General features: G+C 36.3%; 1 protein-coding gene across 4 annotated transcripts; it reads left to right on the forward strand.

Annotated features, from left to right (window-relative positions):
* Positions 1-1,689: 1,689 nt before the first annotated feature.
* LOC103712845 (PHD finger protein ALFIN-LIKE 3-like) lies at positions 1,690-11,536 on the forward strand. Of its 4 annotated transcripts, none has more exons than XM_008799522.3 (6): positions 1,690-2,089; positions 2,218-2,250; positions 6,515-6,535; positions 6,938-7,166; positions 10,080-10,203; positions 10,966-11,536. In XM_008799522.3, exons 1-6 carry the CDS (start codon positions 1,990-1,992, stop codon positions 11,233-11,235), a joined length of 777 nt encoding a protein of 258 aa, XP_008797744.1. In that variant the 5' UTR covers positions 1,690-1,989; the 3' UTR covers positions 11,236-11,536. The 4 variants fall into 4 exon arrangements, with proteins under 4 accessions (XP_008797744.1, XP_008797762.1, XP_008797753.1 ...); XM_008799531.3 differs by having other exon boundaries at positions 1,698-2,089; positions 10,969-11,536; XM_008799540.3 differs by lacking the exon at positions 6,515-6,535 and having other exon boundaries at positions 1,696-2,089.
* The last annotated feature ends 5,265 nt before the right edge of the window (positions 11,537-16,801 follow it).

Below are 16,801 nucleotides of genomic sequence, written 5' to 3' on the forward strand. Positions count from 1 at the left end.
TTGTTGCAAGATTCCCATGAATAAGTTATAGCTAAGGGAGAAACATAAGGTCTGCTAATTCAAAGGAATCCCTTTTAATAGGTTGCCTGCATCAAAACCTATTTGATTCAAGTGCCAGGCTAACTCAGATATGTTTGGAACCCTCTGATTAACATACTTAAGAACAAGCTTGAGGGATGGAAGTTAGAAAGCACTCTCTCCATCCAGGTTAGAGTTGCATTAACCAAGTTTGGGCTGATATCTTATCAACACCAAGGAGCAATCTGCTGATCAGAAAAAAGTTGCATTTGATTGCTTGGGGGGTCATGTGCTCTTCTTATAATGATGGTGGTGTTGGTTTGCAAAGCTTGCAAATCAAATACCGTGTGCTTTCGTGGGTCATGCTGTGCTGCCATCAAGGTGGTTCTCACGCCTCAGTGTCGTTTCCCATGGTTCATGGCAGGGATATGAACTCCTGAAGGCTGCTCCACAATTTGGAGAGCCATCTTCTAGCAACCTCCTCATTAATTGGCAACGGTAAGCAAATAAATATATAACAATTCAGGACCTCATCCAAAATGGCTAGCAGAAATATATTATTTGGATTTCTTGATTCTGTATAACTACCTAAGGTCTATCCAGTAAAAAATCGATTTGGAACTAAATACATACTTGCACGGGTCCTCATAAAATATTTTCGCTTAACCTTGGTTCTCCTCGATACCAACTAATCTCTGGCCTGTGCCTTTCAACATCGAAGAAATTGATGACAATCTCAGAGTGGGATAATGGAAAGATTCTTGCTACTCTGACATTGCTTCTTTAAATCATATGGCACCAGCTCTCCCATTACTAGCTCCACCTGATATGCTTGAATGGGGTCAGCCACAAAAAAATCAGTTGAAGGATGGCACCAATTGCTCTCTCATGGTGAGCCTCCTTCTCTGTCTCTGCATATACATCTTCACACACACACACACACACATGCATACATGATGAATTTTCATGGATCTGGAAGTGTAAGGTGTAAAGTAGCTCCGTGGGATCGTTTCTTTTGGTTGATGATAGAAGATTACTCCGAGGATATTAATCATTTTGGATCACGTTGAGAATATTAATCATGTGATCTTTGCGTATCCATTTGCTAGATTTTTTCAACCTCTCTTATTAGATGGATGCTCCTCCACCTGTAAGTCTTCTAAAATCAACTTCCGTGGTGCCGACTCTACTCACAGTACCAGGTTTGGGGTTGTTTATTAGAAATAATGAAGGTCAGATGATATTTGTAATGTCCAAACATTTGACTCATTTTTTCTGTACCTCGGACTGAGTTGCAGGCTGCTTGGAAAAAGGGCTCACTGCGACGTTTTATACTTCTCATCCTGCAGCTATAAGCTTGGAGAGAGAGACTGATTAATAATTCTTCTCCTTTATGGTATTTCCAAGCTTTTTTATTTTTTTTTGAGGCAATAATACCGGGCTTCATGAGAATATAAATAATAATAGAAACTTGCCTCCTTTCTAATAAAAATAAATATTCCTTCTCCCCAAATGAGCGATGAAACAGAGGAAACCGCACACGTGTCCGGTCGCTTCTTGGGGCCGTTCCACAGGAAGGAAATTAAAGAAACCCTAAAACCGGCGGTTACCCCACGCCCGCCCCGGACTCGTCCCCTCAAGTATCCAATCCAGTTTATTCCCTCCCTTTCGAACCCCCATCAAGCCTATGTACCAACGAAAGAAAAAGAAAAAAAAAACCCTCTCGAGTCCGCCCCTCCTCCCCGAGCCGCCTCTCTCTCTCTCTCTCTCTCTCTCTCTCTCTCTCTCTACGGCGTCAAAGTGTATAGTTATTTTTTCTTCGCATCTTTCCCTCCCTTAAAAAATAAAAAATACTGTCTCTCTCTCTTTCTCCTCTCCCACCTCGAATTCCTCTAATTTCCTATTATTTTGCTCTCAATCTTCTCGCTATCTCTCGAATTCTGTCTTCGTTTTTGTCTTTGGAACTGGGGAATGGACGGGGGATCGGCGCCGTACAACCCGAAGACGGTGGAAGAGGTCTTCCGGGACTTCAAGGGCCGGAGGGCCGGGATGGTCAAAGCCCTCACCACCGGTGAGCACAAATCTTCCACTTCGTCTTTTCTTAGGACTTTTCGAGAGAAAAAAAAAGATGCCATTTTGGTTCGTTTTTGCTGATTTTTCGTCGATTTAATGGTTTTTTTTCGGTCTGGGGTGATGCAGATGTGGAGGATTTCTACCAACAGTGCGACCCTGGTGAGAAATTTGCATTTTTTTGTGTTTTTTTTTTCATTTTTGCCTTCCCCCCGTTGTTTGTTGTCCTTGCATGTGTGGGTTCTGGTACTTCTTTTTTATTGCCGTATTTGTTTGTTCTTTTGAGTTTTAGTATATTTTATGTAATTGTTTTCTGTTTAGTTTTTGTGCTTTGATGTTTTTTGTTTTGGGAAAAAGGTGCAGGAAGTTTTATAGGGCCCATTTGTGCAAACCTGTACTGTTTTCTGCGGAGATAATTTAACTTCTAGAAACGTTGTTACTGGGAAATTACAGTTACCTTGATAAGTGCGAACTATTTTAGGCTCTCGGTAGTGCTAATAGCAAGGAATTCTAATGAGGGATTTCCTAGGGTTGCGGTAGTTATAGATTGCCGTTGTTTTATGTTGGAGGTTTGAAATTTATGGCCAGGTTTAAATGGTAAACGTTATGTGGTTTCTAAATGCAATGAAACATTTCCACCACTTGTTTTTCCTTCCTGTGATGTCTACGTGCTAAATTTTAGTAGAAGCCTGCTGATTAGATATGTATAAGCAATAGCGTGCGTGAGTTTTTTCTCCTTTTTGAATATGTACTTATTTTTATTTCATTCTTATGAACTGCTCATTTCTTGTACTTTTTTGCCAGACAAGGTTACAATGTCAAAGAAAGTAACATTAGAAAAGTGGAATATATCACTTCTACCTGCACTTTATATAGACATACTCATATACACTAGTTAATCTAGTGCCACACCGGCCCTGAGGCATGCAATTGTGCCTTTTTCTTTCTAAAATTATTGATTGCCTACACATGTATCAGGAAACATAGTGGTGTTCTGAACCTTTGAAAATTGAAAGAACCCCTTACGTACATATGTATGTGTGCATACACGCAGATAATAAGAAGCAGTAGAAACTAATTACTGAAGTGATGAAAATTAGTATAGCAAAAAGAAGAACAAAGAAGAGTAAGGATACAAAAGATAAGGAGGAAGGAAGATGGAAAGAGATATCAGCATTGTTATTACAAGCTGTAATGATAGTTTATGAATTTTAATGTATAAATACTTGTCAAGCATGTGAAACAAAGAAAAAGTCGCATGCAACACTCATGAGGAATTGCAAGTGACATACTGAAGACAACTAAGGATTATGTGATGTCAGGTCTGTGTGGCCCTTATGGCTTGGTCCATGCACATGTTGCAATGGCAATGACAATGCAAAAAGGCAGGTAATTTTTCTTACTTTCCCCTAGAGACTTCAGTATCATTTATGCCCGCAAAACCAAGGTTTTCATTCTGGCCAAGATCTTGAACCATATCAGTTTTGGATGCCTACCAATACAATCATACAAAATCTTGGCCCTCATTATCTTGGCTGCTATAGATTATTGATTTATCCTGATATGTCAACCAATATGATATAAATATTTTGGTTGAGATTTTGTACTTCTATTTTATAGCTTTATTTGAACAACTTAGTGATTGGCCTATTCTAAAGAAAAAAAGATCCAACACTAAAGTGAATGCTTTAAACTGATGATTAATCTAGATTTTACTAAATTTGCTGATATTTCATATTATCTTGGTTTTGATAATATCGGCTGAAATCTTATAATATGCTGGTCCTTTCCATAATTTCCCTACTTACCGTTTCAGGTTAGATAAACCAAGATCTGGGTTCATCTTGGTATGGCCACCCACCATGGCGTCTGTGATCTCAATAATTACCAACCTTGCCTAAAACAATGAGCAAAACAAATAGCCTGGAGTATTACAAGACCTATAACTAACAAAATTAATTGAATTCCCAAAATTCTAGTCAATTTAATTTCTGTCTTTCCATAGATCACTGGATTTGTTATTGGTTGTTTAGGGTTACTTCTAGGCCATTCCAATCATGTGGCTTTATACTTTGTCATGGGAGTTTTAAGACATGCAAGCATGTTTACTTTAGGTGAACTTAGCTATCGAGTCTTTAGTAGGAAGTGCTCAAATCAGTTCTACTTTTGGAATATTAGGTTCAAGAATGCTTAAGATCATCATTATTGAATTTATGCTATTTTTTTGTTCATAGAATGAAATAGAAACATAATGAAATGGGAATGAAAGATACGTAATTGGATCTGCCATTCCTATTCCATTTTTTGGGAATGAATGAGGGATTGCATAGGAAAGGACTGATAATTCCATTTAATTATTCAATTAGGTTTATTAATCTATTGAATATATCCTTAACCAAAGAATATAATCAAATTTAGGGTAATGATTGTCTGAATTGTTTTGGAGGCCTTCATTATCTTATACATTATACATACTAGAGTCTTCCACATGCACATATGTTTTTTTTATTTTTTATTTTTGTATGCTGAGCTAGGTGAGGCTAGGGATGGAGAAATTTTTTGCTTTTTGAAAATGAGTGAGAGGAGTTTGTGGGAAACAGAGCATGCATGAGGTTTTCTACTCTTTTTTTTGTGCATGGTGGGGAGGGGTTAATATATGTTAAAAAAAAAAAAGAAATTCAGTTTTGTAGGGGAGGGTATGCGTGTGTATTTTTTAATTTCTTCTCTTTTTTTTTGGGGGGGGGGGGGGGGGCACGGTGAGAAGAATGGGTTGGAAACTGAGGGGAGCCCTTGAACTGTGAAGGCCTCGGACACTGAGAGAGGAATTTTTTTAACTTTTAGTGGTGTGGTAGGGCCCTGAAAAGATATATGTGAGCCCCATTTTGTGGAGATGGTAAAGTCTCACACCCAAATTCACCCTTTATGAAGCCCGCTGTTGAGAAGCATTTAGAATGAACTGAAAAAAATGAAGCCCTGAGGCAAAAGCTGCAAGAAGCAAGCCTCAAAGGCTTTCCTGTTATAGACAGTACTTTTAAATGACAACCATTAGTATATTATAATGGTCATTATTTTTAAATGACAACCATTAGGATATTCTAATGGCCATTATTTTACATTTTCACTTTTCATCCTAATAGCATCGGCTTTTTTAGATTCAATTGTTAATTAAAGTATTAATTTCCATGTTATTCCATGAAATTTTTTAAATTATTCATATCAAATATGCCATTTGTTCCCATTTTATACAACAAATGCTAGTAGTTAGTTCATACCATCAATATCATTCATTCTTGTTCTTATTTCAGTAATGTTCCTTCCATTTAAGAGTGGAAACACAATTCCTCTATTTGAGGGAATGGTGATTCTAAGCAATTGTGACTACTGGAATGGGGCTAATGCTGGAATTTCCATTCCATTCTAGCTCTCATTCTATGATTCAGATATAGGGATGGTTTTCAAAGTCTTATGTATTTGACTCTTTTAAGGTGCCATTTCATTAAGTTTTCCCTCTTAATCTCATTTCCCAAACTACTGAAAACCTCAAACTAATGTTAGATCCCTAAGCATGTTACTAAATTTCAGTTGAATCTCTAAAATTACAAAATATTTCAGATTTAGCTGATGTCGATATAAAGCTGGGGCCATTCTAGGAGTTTGTGCTAAAAGTGTCTTATGCAGCCTAACTCATTGTACATATGTCTATTTATATTAATTTGTTTGTCATTTCTTTCTCCCATTTTTTTGATGTTGGAAATAATGTTAAATTTAGATTTTGTGAGTTTTTGATAAGATTTGCAATGTTTTGTTTCAAATATAACTAAAGGAAAGTAGACATGTTACATTGGTATGGCCATCTGAAAGCCCAAATGTCATATGCATTTGGATTGCAATATCTTGGATTGTCATTAAACACTAAAATGAAAAATTGCACTCTAAACATGGTTTTTTTTTGTTATAATTTTTTTAAACAATTTTTTGATTGTCTAGGTACAAAACAATAAAAAACTTAGTTAACTTAGATATGCTTCAGAATCTTATGTTACAATGTTTTCAACGAAATATTGATATAGGTCTATGGAGATGCCACCTAGTTCTTTTGTGATATTTTAACGAAGTTCTGGAAAATGTTTCTGTTGACCAAAATTTAAAGGGTTTCCAATGGAAATTTTCCCATCTTGAGAGTTTTTGAGAGGTAATATAGGAAAATTTTGAGCATCAATTGTTGATATTTTTTCTTCAATATTCTTCATTGTGTTTGATAAATTTGTAAATTGTCCATTTATATCTTGATGATAATGATTTTGTTTCATGTAATATCCAATATGCCCTTTATCTTGCTTCACTTTGGTGTTAACTACCCTGATATTTTTGTTTAAATACAACATTTGAATGATGAGCTGAGGAACACTATCATTTAATATGGCAGGCACCTCAAGACATGGAAGAGGCAAAGATCCTTGTTAAAGCCAAATTAGCTTATTTTACTGAAATGTTCTTGTTTACATATTTTTGTGGTGCTTTAAATATAGTAATTTGTAATTGTAAGTAATCATTGCTGGGGCATGAAGCAGCTTGCCTGTTCTGTTTTTGCCACTTTACTAATATATGTGTATGCACAAATTACTTTGACCATTGCCATGTTACATAAGATTACCGTAAACCGTGATATTCTGTCCATTCTGAGTAAAATCATGCAGTTTCATACTTTCATATATAGTAACAAGTTGTTTCACATGCCCCAATGATTTACCGAGTTATTTATTTATTGACCAAGCAGATTGCTAGCATTATAGTTTTATAAGATAGATTTTTATGGTTGTGCTTCTCATCTAAACGAGTCTTGTTGCAGAAAAGGAAAATTTATGCCTCTATGGATTTCCCAATGAGCACTGGGAGGTTAATTTGCCTGCGGAAGAGGTACCTCCGGAGCTCCCAGAGCCTGTCTTGGGCATTAACTTTGCGAGGGATGGAATGCAAGAGAAAGATTGGTTGTCTCTGGTCGCTGTACACAGTGATGCGTGGTTACTTTCTGTTGCATTTTATTTTGGTGCTAGATTTGGATTTGATAAAGCTGACAGGTGATTAATAGAATCATGCTTGGTGGAGAGATTTATTGTAATGACTTCTTATGTTCACTTTTTACCAAGGTTTTAAAACTGGCACCGGAGGGCATACCAGTTTTTTGAAAAACTGGTAGGATACCATGTATCAACAGATGGTGCAGGACTGCATCCTGTGCCAGCACACTATGTACCCGTGCCCCTTTTTTGCTGGACTGGTATGGTACCAGACTACCAGCCATAGTGTCCTGTTCCGGTGGTTGTTAAAACCTTGCTTTTTACCAATTTTATATGTCCATTAGATTTTTTATTAATGTTCTTGTCTTCATTTTTTCCTTTACGCACCTCTTCTGGTTAGATGCTTAAAAGTCGAAAAGTTTCATCTGTGTATTGCTTACATGGTGTACCGTATTGAAATTTGTGACCCTTTTCCTACTTAGGTTGACCGTGTGATTATCTTTTGGTTTACTGTTTAATATTTCATATGTATGATTTCTTCCATCCTGTCACAGCAGCTTGCAAGTTGCATGCTGGATGTCAGTTTCCTTAATATGAGTGCTGATTTTTGCTATAATAATGATGCTATAATAATGTCCTCATGGCTTATGTAATAGTATCATTCTGTACAAGGTGTCAAGGTAGGTAGAATGGAAGTTTTCCAGGACATCTTTATTGGAGACCTGCAGATAGACTACTAACAAGGAAGGAAACCCAGAAAAAGAAACAAATATAAAAAAATTGTTGCAGCTGTTTGGTTGCTTAATTCCTTCTTGGATTAGAGTTGATGCTTGCCTGAGGCTTCTATTATGATAATAATATTCCCCAGCTGCCGGACCATCTATTTCATAAATCTGCTCTTCTTTTGGTAAATACTAAGTTACTAACCATCCATGCCTGCCACACACAAAGTTCATTCTTTTAATAGTTAAATATATTTTTATATTCAAGATTTATTTTATTATGAAGAGATTTTTACCCTGAAAAGGGGGAGGGGTGTTCCAGTTGCAGTTTTTCACTAATTTATGACATATGCAAATCATGGTTAACTTTCTTTAGCAATGCTAGAGCTTTTTTTTTTAAGCTCTCTTTTGCAGATTTAATTGGATCAAGTGATGAAAAGATATGTGTTTTTATGCTAAGTATTGCTTGAAGCTAATGAAGCAATCTTTAGTTTTTTTTCTTAAACATTCTAGAAAGTCAGATAATGTAGGTCTTCAAGAAAAACACTTGCTTTGCGCAGTTCAAGCAAATAATAAAAATGTTTTATGATTTTTTATCATTCCTATCTTCAAGTTATGGTTACAAAATACTTGCCAGCAGATATTCTTACAAACTCTGCATCTACACACGTAATATTTTGGTGATATGATGGGAATATATGTTTGTAATTTATTTTATTTGTTTAATAGGTCGGATTCATTAGTCAGTAGTTTGGTACGGCACTTAAATATGTCAGTGTTGTTTATGTTATATACTTTGCAGTGCTCAGTGGTTTGGTAGCTGGTAGTGTACTCTAATATTTTGTTTTGCTATAGTTCTTATTCTGGCATTCAGGTCTCAACATCTGATTGCTATGGAGTACAGATAGATGCACATACATGTGTCTGCTTGTTTATGTGAACAGTGTCATTTAGAGGTCTGCACATATGGTATTTAAAGAGGATATTAATGAACATAATAAATAACTGGAAAACTCTTTTTTTGCTTGAGATTGATATGCTAATATACTCCTATCCCCCCCCCCCCCCCCCAAAAAAAAAAAAAAAAAAAAACCAATATATGTATGTATGTATGTATGTGCTGATATTCAAGTAGTGCTTGCAATTTTTGAACAAAATTTACGCATTACGTATGTAATTTTTTAAATGCATATTAACAATATTTGTATGTTACAGAAATAGAGTATTTGCTATAAATATTGAGCAGTCAGTGGTATCGATTATGTCTCACAGTGTTCTGTGATCAGCTTATGCTCAGAGGTTCAAGAAAGTTTACAGGGCTTGGGCAGGTATTATTGGATAACAATAATGGCTAGGCAATGAAAAGGGCCCAAGCAGGTTTCTCTTCCGATTTGAATGCTGTACCTGCACTGTCTGAATAGAGAAAGATGTAAAATAACAAAGATTGCTGACAAGTTCTTAGAGATGACCGTGCTAAAATTAATGTATCATGTGTGGTAATAAGAGGATGGATTGTGATTGAATTGTGTAGGTTATACGAAGCTTAGGTGTTGCTCGAAACTACAGAATATAGAACTGACTGCGATGGTACGTGCATGCACTTAAGAGAGAAGGCCCAATATGGACATGGATGTGGGTCTTTTCTTGAAGAATCTTGATGAATCAGCAATATGGAGGGGAAGAATGAAGATCTAATTGAAGTTTAAAGCCTGACTGAAAGCTTTGGTGAAGGATTGAACTTGATTGTTGATAGGACTTGATGATTTGTTGATATTTCATATAAATAGGATTTAATTCTCCCCTTGGAACTAGGTTATGAGATTTGGTTGGATATCCTTTATTTACTATTATTTCATAAAACTAATTTGGTCAGAAACTTGGAATAGTATGCGACCATTAACCAAACGGTCCTGATGACAAATTATCAAAGAAATAAGTAAAATGTAGTTATATGAGGTATAGCATTATAAAAGTAATTTCTTCTGGAACCTGACTAGACTGTGAAATTTGATGTAAGTGATGTTTGTGTCAAACTTGCTAGCTCGCATTGCTATTTCTGAATTGATATAGTTATGCATGATTTGATAATTAACTTCGCTTTTCCAATATTTTTGGTTTCTTCTTATTTCTATTCCTCTAGAGCATGCTCATCTTATCTTGTTACATTTTTCTGATGAAATCAAGTAATGGCAGATTCCAACCTTTAATTTTATGGCACTCCAGTAAGTTTCTGTTGGTATTTATGATGCAGGAAGCGCCTGTTTGGCTTGATTAACGAACTGCCTACCATATACGAAGTTGTGAATGGGAAGAGCAGAGTGAAAACATCGGGTACCAACCACAGCAGCAAAAAATCCAAGTCAAACTCTAAAGTGGTAAAGAAGTTTTCGGTCCTCCTCTCGATGGTTTGACCAAACTTTGTGATTGGTCTTGCATGTTTGTCACCGTCTCCTTATATGGGAAAAAACTAACTTCTCTAAGCCAAAGGTTTAATTGGTTATATGGTATTAGGTGACAATTTTTTTGTGCCCTAAAACAGAATAGCTTTTCTCATAAGTTTCACAATTGTTCAGTTTAGACATGTTTTTTATGCAGATTTTGATAAGGGGGAAATATTGATTGATTTTTATTCACGAATATATGTTTGCATATCTGTTCTTGCTCATTAAATCTTCTGATAATTTGTGGGAGCCCAGTAATCTATATTGAGTGGAGACAAACCCCAGGGTGGTGAGTAAATCACATTTTTCTGCAGAATTAAATGGGCATGCAACTCTTCTTCTAGATTGGCCACATCATCATCCCGGCAGATTAGTATGATTATATGGGATTGTAGTTTCGAGTACCCTCTTTTTTCTTTTCTTTCCTACAAGGTATCCCTTTTTAATGAACGAAGGCTCACAGCATGCATATGCCAACTGTTTTTTGAAAATTATATGGGAATTATGACCTTCATGTCATCTTGATGGGGTGCCAATCCACTCATGGGCCCATTATCTACGTGAAGGATGGAAATTTGCTACTTCCATCCAACATATCATTCATCTGCATTGATCTATGTTTGCTTGCGGTCAAATTACTATCTTCCACTTTCTCTTTTTGATCACCTCCGCCCTTTGTGTTGTCCGACTATAAAGCAGCGCACATCAGAGTCCCAGGCCAAGTATCCAAAGGGGCAGCCAAAGGAAGAAGATGAAGGTCTGGACGAGGAAGATGAAGAGGAGCATGGAGAGACCTTGTGTGGTGCATGCGGGGATAACAATGGATCAGATGAGTTCTGGATCTGCTGTGACATATGCGAACAGTGGTTTCATGGCAAATGCGTCAAGATTACCCCTGCTAGAGCTGAGCACATCAAGCAGTACAAGTGCCCATCATGCAGCAATAAGAGAGCTCGCCCCTCCTGAGAGGTTTGCTGCAAGGTCCTCATCCGTGCATCTTGGTGGGGGCTGCACTCGATGCCGAATTTGCTGTTAGTTTATAGGAAAAAGTGGTTCATCTTGTAAACTAACTCGTGTTAGAATCCTCTTTTTTAATGCCGTGCACTCTTACATTTAGAACACTTCTGCTGGATGTAGAATGATCTATCTTTAGCTGTCATCATATTTATCTGCTTTACCGTAGGTATCATCATTCCCCAGTGGTTAATGGATGCTGTTTTCTTTTGTCGATTTTTCTTATAAGAAGACTGTTCCCATTCTTATGGTTTGTTGTTGGTTTCAGGTCCAATTATCTTGGGACCTGAGGTCCGGACAGTAATTTTATTTATATAGTTGTTTTCATTGCTTCATGGCGTGTCACTGATGGATAAAGGTCGAAAGAGCAGGTTTGGTTCGTGCTGAATTGGTGTTAAAAATTTAAGATTCGGGTCTCTGATTCCATATAAATAATTTTACGGCTTTGATCACTGGAGATGATTAGGAAAAGGAGATGCGCCTCTAATGTGGCATTCACTGCACTCCAACTCCACTGCGAGGGTTTTGTGGATGGATTCCTGCCTACCCAAGTGAAAATGATGGCATTGATTACTTGAGTGGATTGTTAAATGTATTCCTGCCTGCCTGTTCTCGTTGCCCAGTATCGCCCATTATCCTCATAGTTTCCTGTACAGATAGATGCAGGTCTACATGAGTTTGATAGAACTTTTTCAATTACACCGAGATTAATTAGATGTTGGGGTGATGCAGAGATGCAATTTTGGACATGCATGTTTGTTGGGTTTAACGCTGGAATTATATTTGCTTCACCAAGTTTGATGGACTTTTAAGTTTTAAGGTTTTTTTTTTTTTTTTAGCAGTTGTTGGACTAATTGCAGCTGTTATCTTATTCTGTATCTAATGTTCAAAACATAAATAACTGCAGGGTGGGCAAAGGAAATAGAAACCTCATCAATTGCAGGTTGCTGAATCCAGGCATAATCACAAAATCAGGCATATGGGACAACTTGACTGGGAGCAAAGATTTGAAGTTTCAAGAAATAAAAAGACCATCTAGATAATAAACATTACTGAATAAAAACACAAATGACTGCAATTTTAATAATTATTAGGGTCAGTCTATGATGCACTTGATTATATTTAGTCCCACTATGCGTCTTTTAAAAAGAAAATCAGCATCATCGATTAAAAATTTAAAAACGTTCATTTTGAATGTTCTGCTTCTATGTATCAAGCATGTATGTTTCCAACGAATAGCAGCCATATATGCGGTAAGCTAAAATATGTTTACATTATATAATTAGAAATCTAAACCGTTAGTCTTGATTTAAATAGTTTAAAATATACAAATCAAATCGCTGATTTGAATGCTTTCAGACAATAGATCAAATGAAGTCATGATATCATACCATTCAAATTGTTTTTTTTTTTTTTTTTCGATTCAATGCATAGGTAAAAAACCTCAAAATTGCATAATTTCTTGTCCTAGCATTTTCACAACTACCACTGCTACGAGTGCTACTATTATTACCATAACCATTGGGCGTACTCACATCAGATATTGGACCCAAATTTGAGAGGAGAGGTTCTATATCTTGAAATTGCACTCTTATACTAGGGAGTTTCCTCAGCAGTCATGCCAAGTGAGACGAGTTTTTGTAATTTTTATAATCAAACCTCAGAATCTCGGTCCCTCGTATGAAATAATTCAATTAGATTTTGATACAATCTCGCAGAAGGGTCGGTGCTTCCGATCACAAACCCACCTACAATTAGATCGGTTATCATCTTCTGAGTAGAAAAAGGCTGAAGCATGCAAGTCTTTCATTCTATTAGGTAGAATTTAATTCTTTCATTCATCACGCTGACTAAGCCCACTTCCATTTCCCAGTTCTCCGCCCCTCTGCCCATCTCTTATAATTTGGTCCACCTCTACAGCGAGCACGATCGATGACCTGGATCCTATTGACGAATCTTGGAGGCAGAAGGCTATCTTTCGAACGCAGACATAGAATCTAAGAAAATATACTGTCGCCCTCTTGGTTCCAAGAACACATCCCATCTGTCCTAATATGATTACATGATGCAACATACGAGCGGATGAGACGACTTCAAGATGGCAACATGAACGAGAGGTCGCATGCCTGCGTGGAAATTTTTCATCATGCGATATGAGGATAGCATTGCCTTAGTAAATTGGGAGGAAACTTCCGATCTAAATTGTCAACAAAGCGAGGACAGGAAGATGGTGAAAGTGATAAGGTTCTTTTCATCAGAACTTTTCCTTCCCTTGGAAAGAGGGCAGAGGGGACCTGCGGAGGCTGGATGCCATGTTTTGACACAATGTGGAGAGGAGTGATGGTATTAGGAACAGTCATAGCTGTAGTAAAGTAGTGATGCTGATAGGGGAGTTGCTGTAGGCTGATTACGATCAGGGTGATCGGTAAAGATGAGGGATGGTAATCGTTGTTGTGGAATCCGTGACCGAGGCTGGAGCTCGGGTCTAATAGCTCTGAGGTCAGTGAAAAATGAACTATATGGGTCGACCGATGTGTGGAATAACCGGTCTTCTTCGAAAATGACCTACAAAAAGTCCGCTTGCTGGAAATTTTTCGGTAGGGGACTCTCTAATATCTAAGTCGGAATGGTCAAGCAACAGTGTAGAAAGAAGAAATTTTTATAAAGTAGAGTCTTTGAAAAAACTTACTTAAGGACCTTCGAATTATTTCTTAATTTATATAGAGTAGTCAATCGATCCGTTACCTGATTTGGCGCGATGTGCCTTTATTCGCTAGATAACAGCCAGTTGCACATTTATAACGAGGAAAACGTTCCACATGAGCAGTATATCGAAGTGATCACGCTAATCGTGCAACGTTGTCATAATTGCTAGTTTTTATTAGCACGTGCAGATTGGCTCCTCGGTTTTTGCCGAAGTTGTTCACCTCGGTTTATACCGAGGTGACGAAGGTCCGTCTAATTTGAGATCGAGATGTCCAATATTTCCTCCATAGGAAACATGTAATGATAAAATTGATATAATATCGAGTAATTAAAGATGCTAAGTAGTTAATTTTGCATAATGCTTGTGATATAATTACAGCACAAAAAATATAATTATTGCTTGAATATAACCTTTTGATATCCTTGAATGGTTGCAGCTCAACCTCCTAGTCTGGTCACAATATGCCAGCTTCCTTCTTATACATGAATTTGTAAGAATAGATGAATTACTCAATGAAAAGGTTCGATTGAGGTAGTTGGCCTTGCAAGCAATAAGGCATACACAAAAGAAGCATGTCTAAAGGGGATTACCGAAATTAGTGACAAAAAAAAAAAAGACAATGACTTATATCAAGTTAATGCCGTCATAATCTTTGAATTAAACACATTAAGACTTGGCATATTCAATGCATGCCATAGAACCGACGAGGAGGAGGATTTCAAGAATGATTCTTACGTTATTGGTCAGAATATCTGATAAATGACTGTAATCCAACTAACAAAAATATAAATTGCATGGTAAGTATGATATGTAAGTAATCATTTTTCTTAACTTTTTTCTACTATGTTTCTTGATCAATACGCTCCTAAAGCAGGACGCCTCTATTCTATTCTATTATATAACGCCAACTCCTTATCGAGCCATATCTAACTGCCTCTATCTTCCAACTCCTATTTTCTTATGTGTTGCTTTATATTTAATTGTAGGGTTTTTAGCATGTATACTCTTCAAAATATACAAAATTGTATGAATATTTTCGTAAATTGCTATTTACATGTATATCCTGATAAAATACTTATTTTGCATGTATACCCTTTTTTTTCTTTTTTTTTTTATATATGTACCCATACCATTTAATGCTGTTAAAAAATAAATGATTTAAATTTGAAATGACTGAAATATTCTTACAGGTAGACACATAAAACAAAATTATAAGGATACATATGCAAATAACAACTTTGCAAGAATATTCATGTAATTACGTATATTTAGAAGGGTATAGAGTTAACAAAATTTAATAAAAAATGATCAAAATTCAGTAAAGATAATTCAGTTGTTCTTAATAAAAAAAGTGGTAAAAAAATTAATATTATCATGTCATATGATCTCATGTTAATATCAACCTTTATAGAATGAATCATGTTGCTTTTACGAAATTTTTGCCTAAAAAACAAACATCAACTCAACATTTATAAATTACTAAAAAATATTGTACAAATCTAAGCATCTATAACTAATTTAAATCTTTTAAAAATAATAAAGAACATACAGATGTCATAGATTCAATAACGGTAATTATATCAAAAGTAAATGGAGAATAGCATTATCAAAATGATAACCTAATATTCCAACTTGATCGAGTCATGATCTTTATGAAAAAAATTGATAATGTGATTCAATCTTTTTTTGACTTGTCGATCCAACTAAATCATAAAAGACTTAGCAAGTTCTAGCCGAGTTTTATTTTTTTAAGTAATTTTTTTTTGAATATATACCCTTCTAAATATAAAAAAATTGTATGAATACTCTCGTAAAATTACTATTTATGTATATACTCTTTTTAACATTTTTTTCCTAGATCTATCCTTAAGGGTATTTCAGTTATTTTAGTTTTAAGCCATTTATTATTTTACGAAGTCAGACGGTACAGGTACATATACAAAAAAAGAAAAAAAAATACATACAATTAATATTTTTTTAAAATATTTTGCAATCTTATATAGAAAGGTATACATGTTAAAAAAAAATAGAATTTCAATCCATCCTCACATATTGTTACATATTTATTTTGACCAAGCCTATCATTTTGTCAAAACAATAAGACTGCTTATGCATGCACCAGCCATGCTTACTTATAATTAATGTTTTTATATCTTAAAAAGAGAAGTTTTAAATACGACTGAATTTTTCACTAAAACAAGATGGCCTCATAAGAACATGTGAGCTTTGATCTCAAGAACTAGAGATGCCCTAATTATCATTAACAAATGGATTTCTTTAAAGTATAGTTAATGATGTTCGTTTCTCGCCTTGGAGCTTGCAACACGGAAACAAGAACGGAAGAACCTCTAGCTTTCGCGAATTCTGGAAGCCCACGTGGCAAACTCTGCCCGCTGCCGCCTCCTGCCACAGCCATTGATTGCCCACGTGAAGCCCTGCAATCTATGGGCATCCCTTTTCTCAAGGACCACCAATCCAACGGCTACTGTTCGTCCTACCCACCCACCGTGATGAGCCACAGCCCACCGTTAATCCCACCCCCTCCCTTTTACGTGGGCGCCACCTGCCCACTGATATATATAAAGCATCACACTTTTCGCACACCGAGTGCCACTCAAAAACCGTACCCCAATAAAAGCACCCGTCTTTGTCAACCAAAACCTCATTAACGGCGTTTACAAAAGACTCCGCTGAAACCCTGACCTGAATATCCATTTCGTGTGTGGGTTAATTGCTGGGTGCGTACTTTGGGTGTTCATATAATTAAACGTTTAAACTGGAAGTGCCGGTAACCGAGGGTACGGATACCAC

This window comes from Phoenix dactylifera, chromosome 6 (assembly GCF_009389715.1).
Source record: "Phoenix dactylifera cultivar Barhee BC4 chromosome 6, palm_55x_up_171113_PBpolish2nd_filt_p, whole genome shotgun sequence".
Lineage (NCBI taxonomy): Eukaryota > Viridiplantae > Streptophyta > Magnoliopsida > Arecales > Arecaceae > Phoenix > Phoenix dactylifera.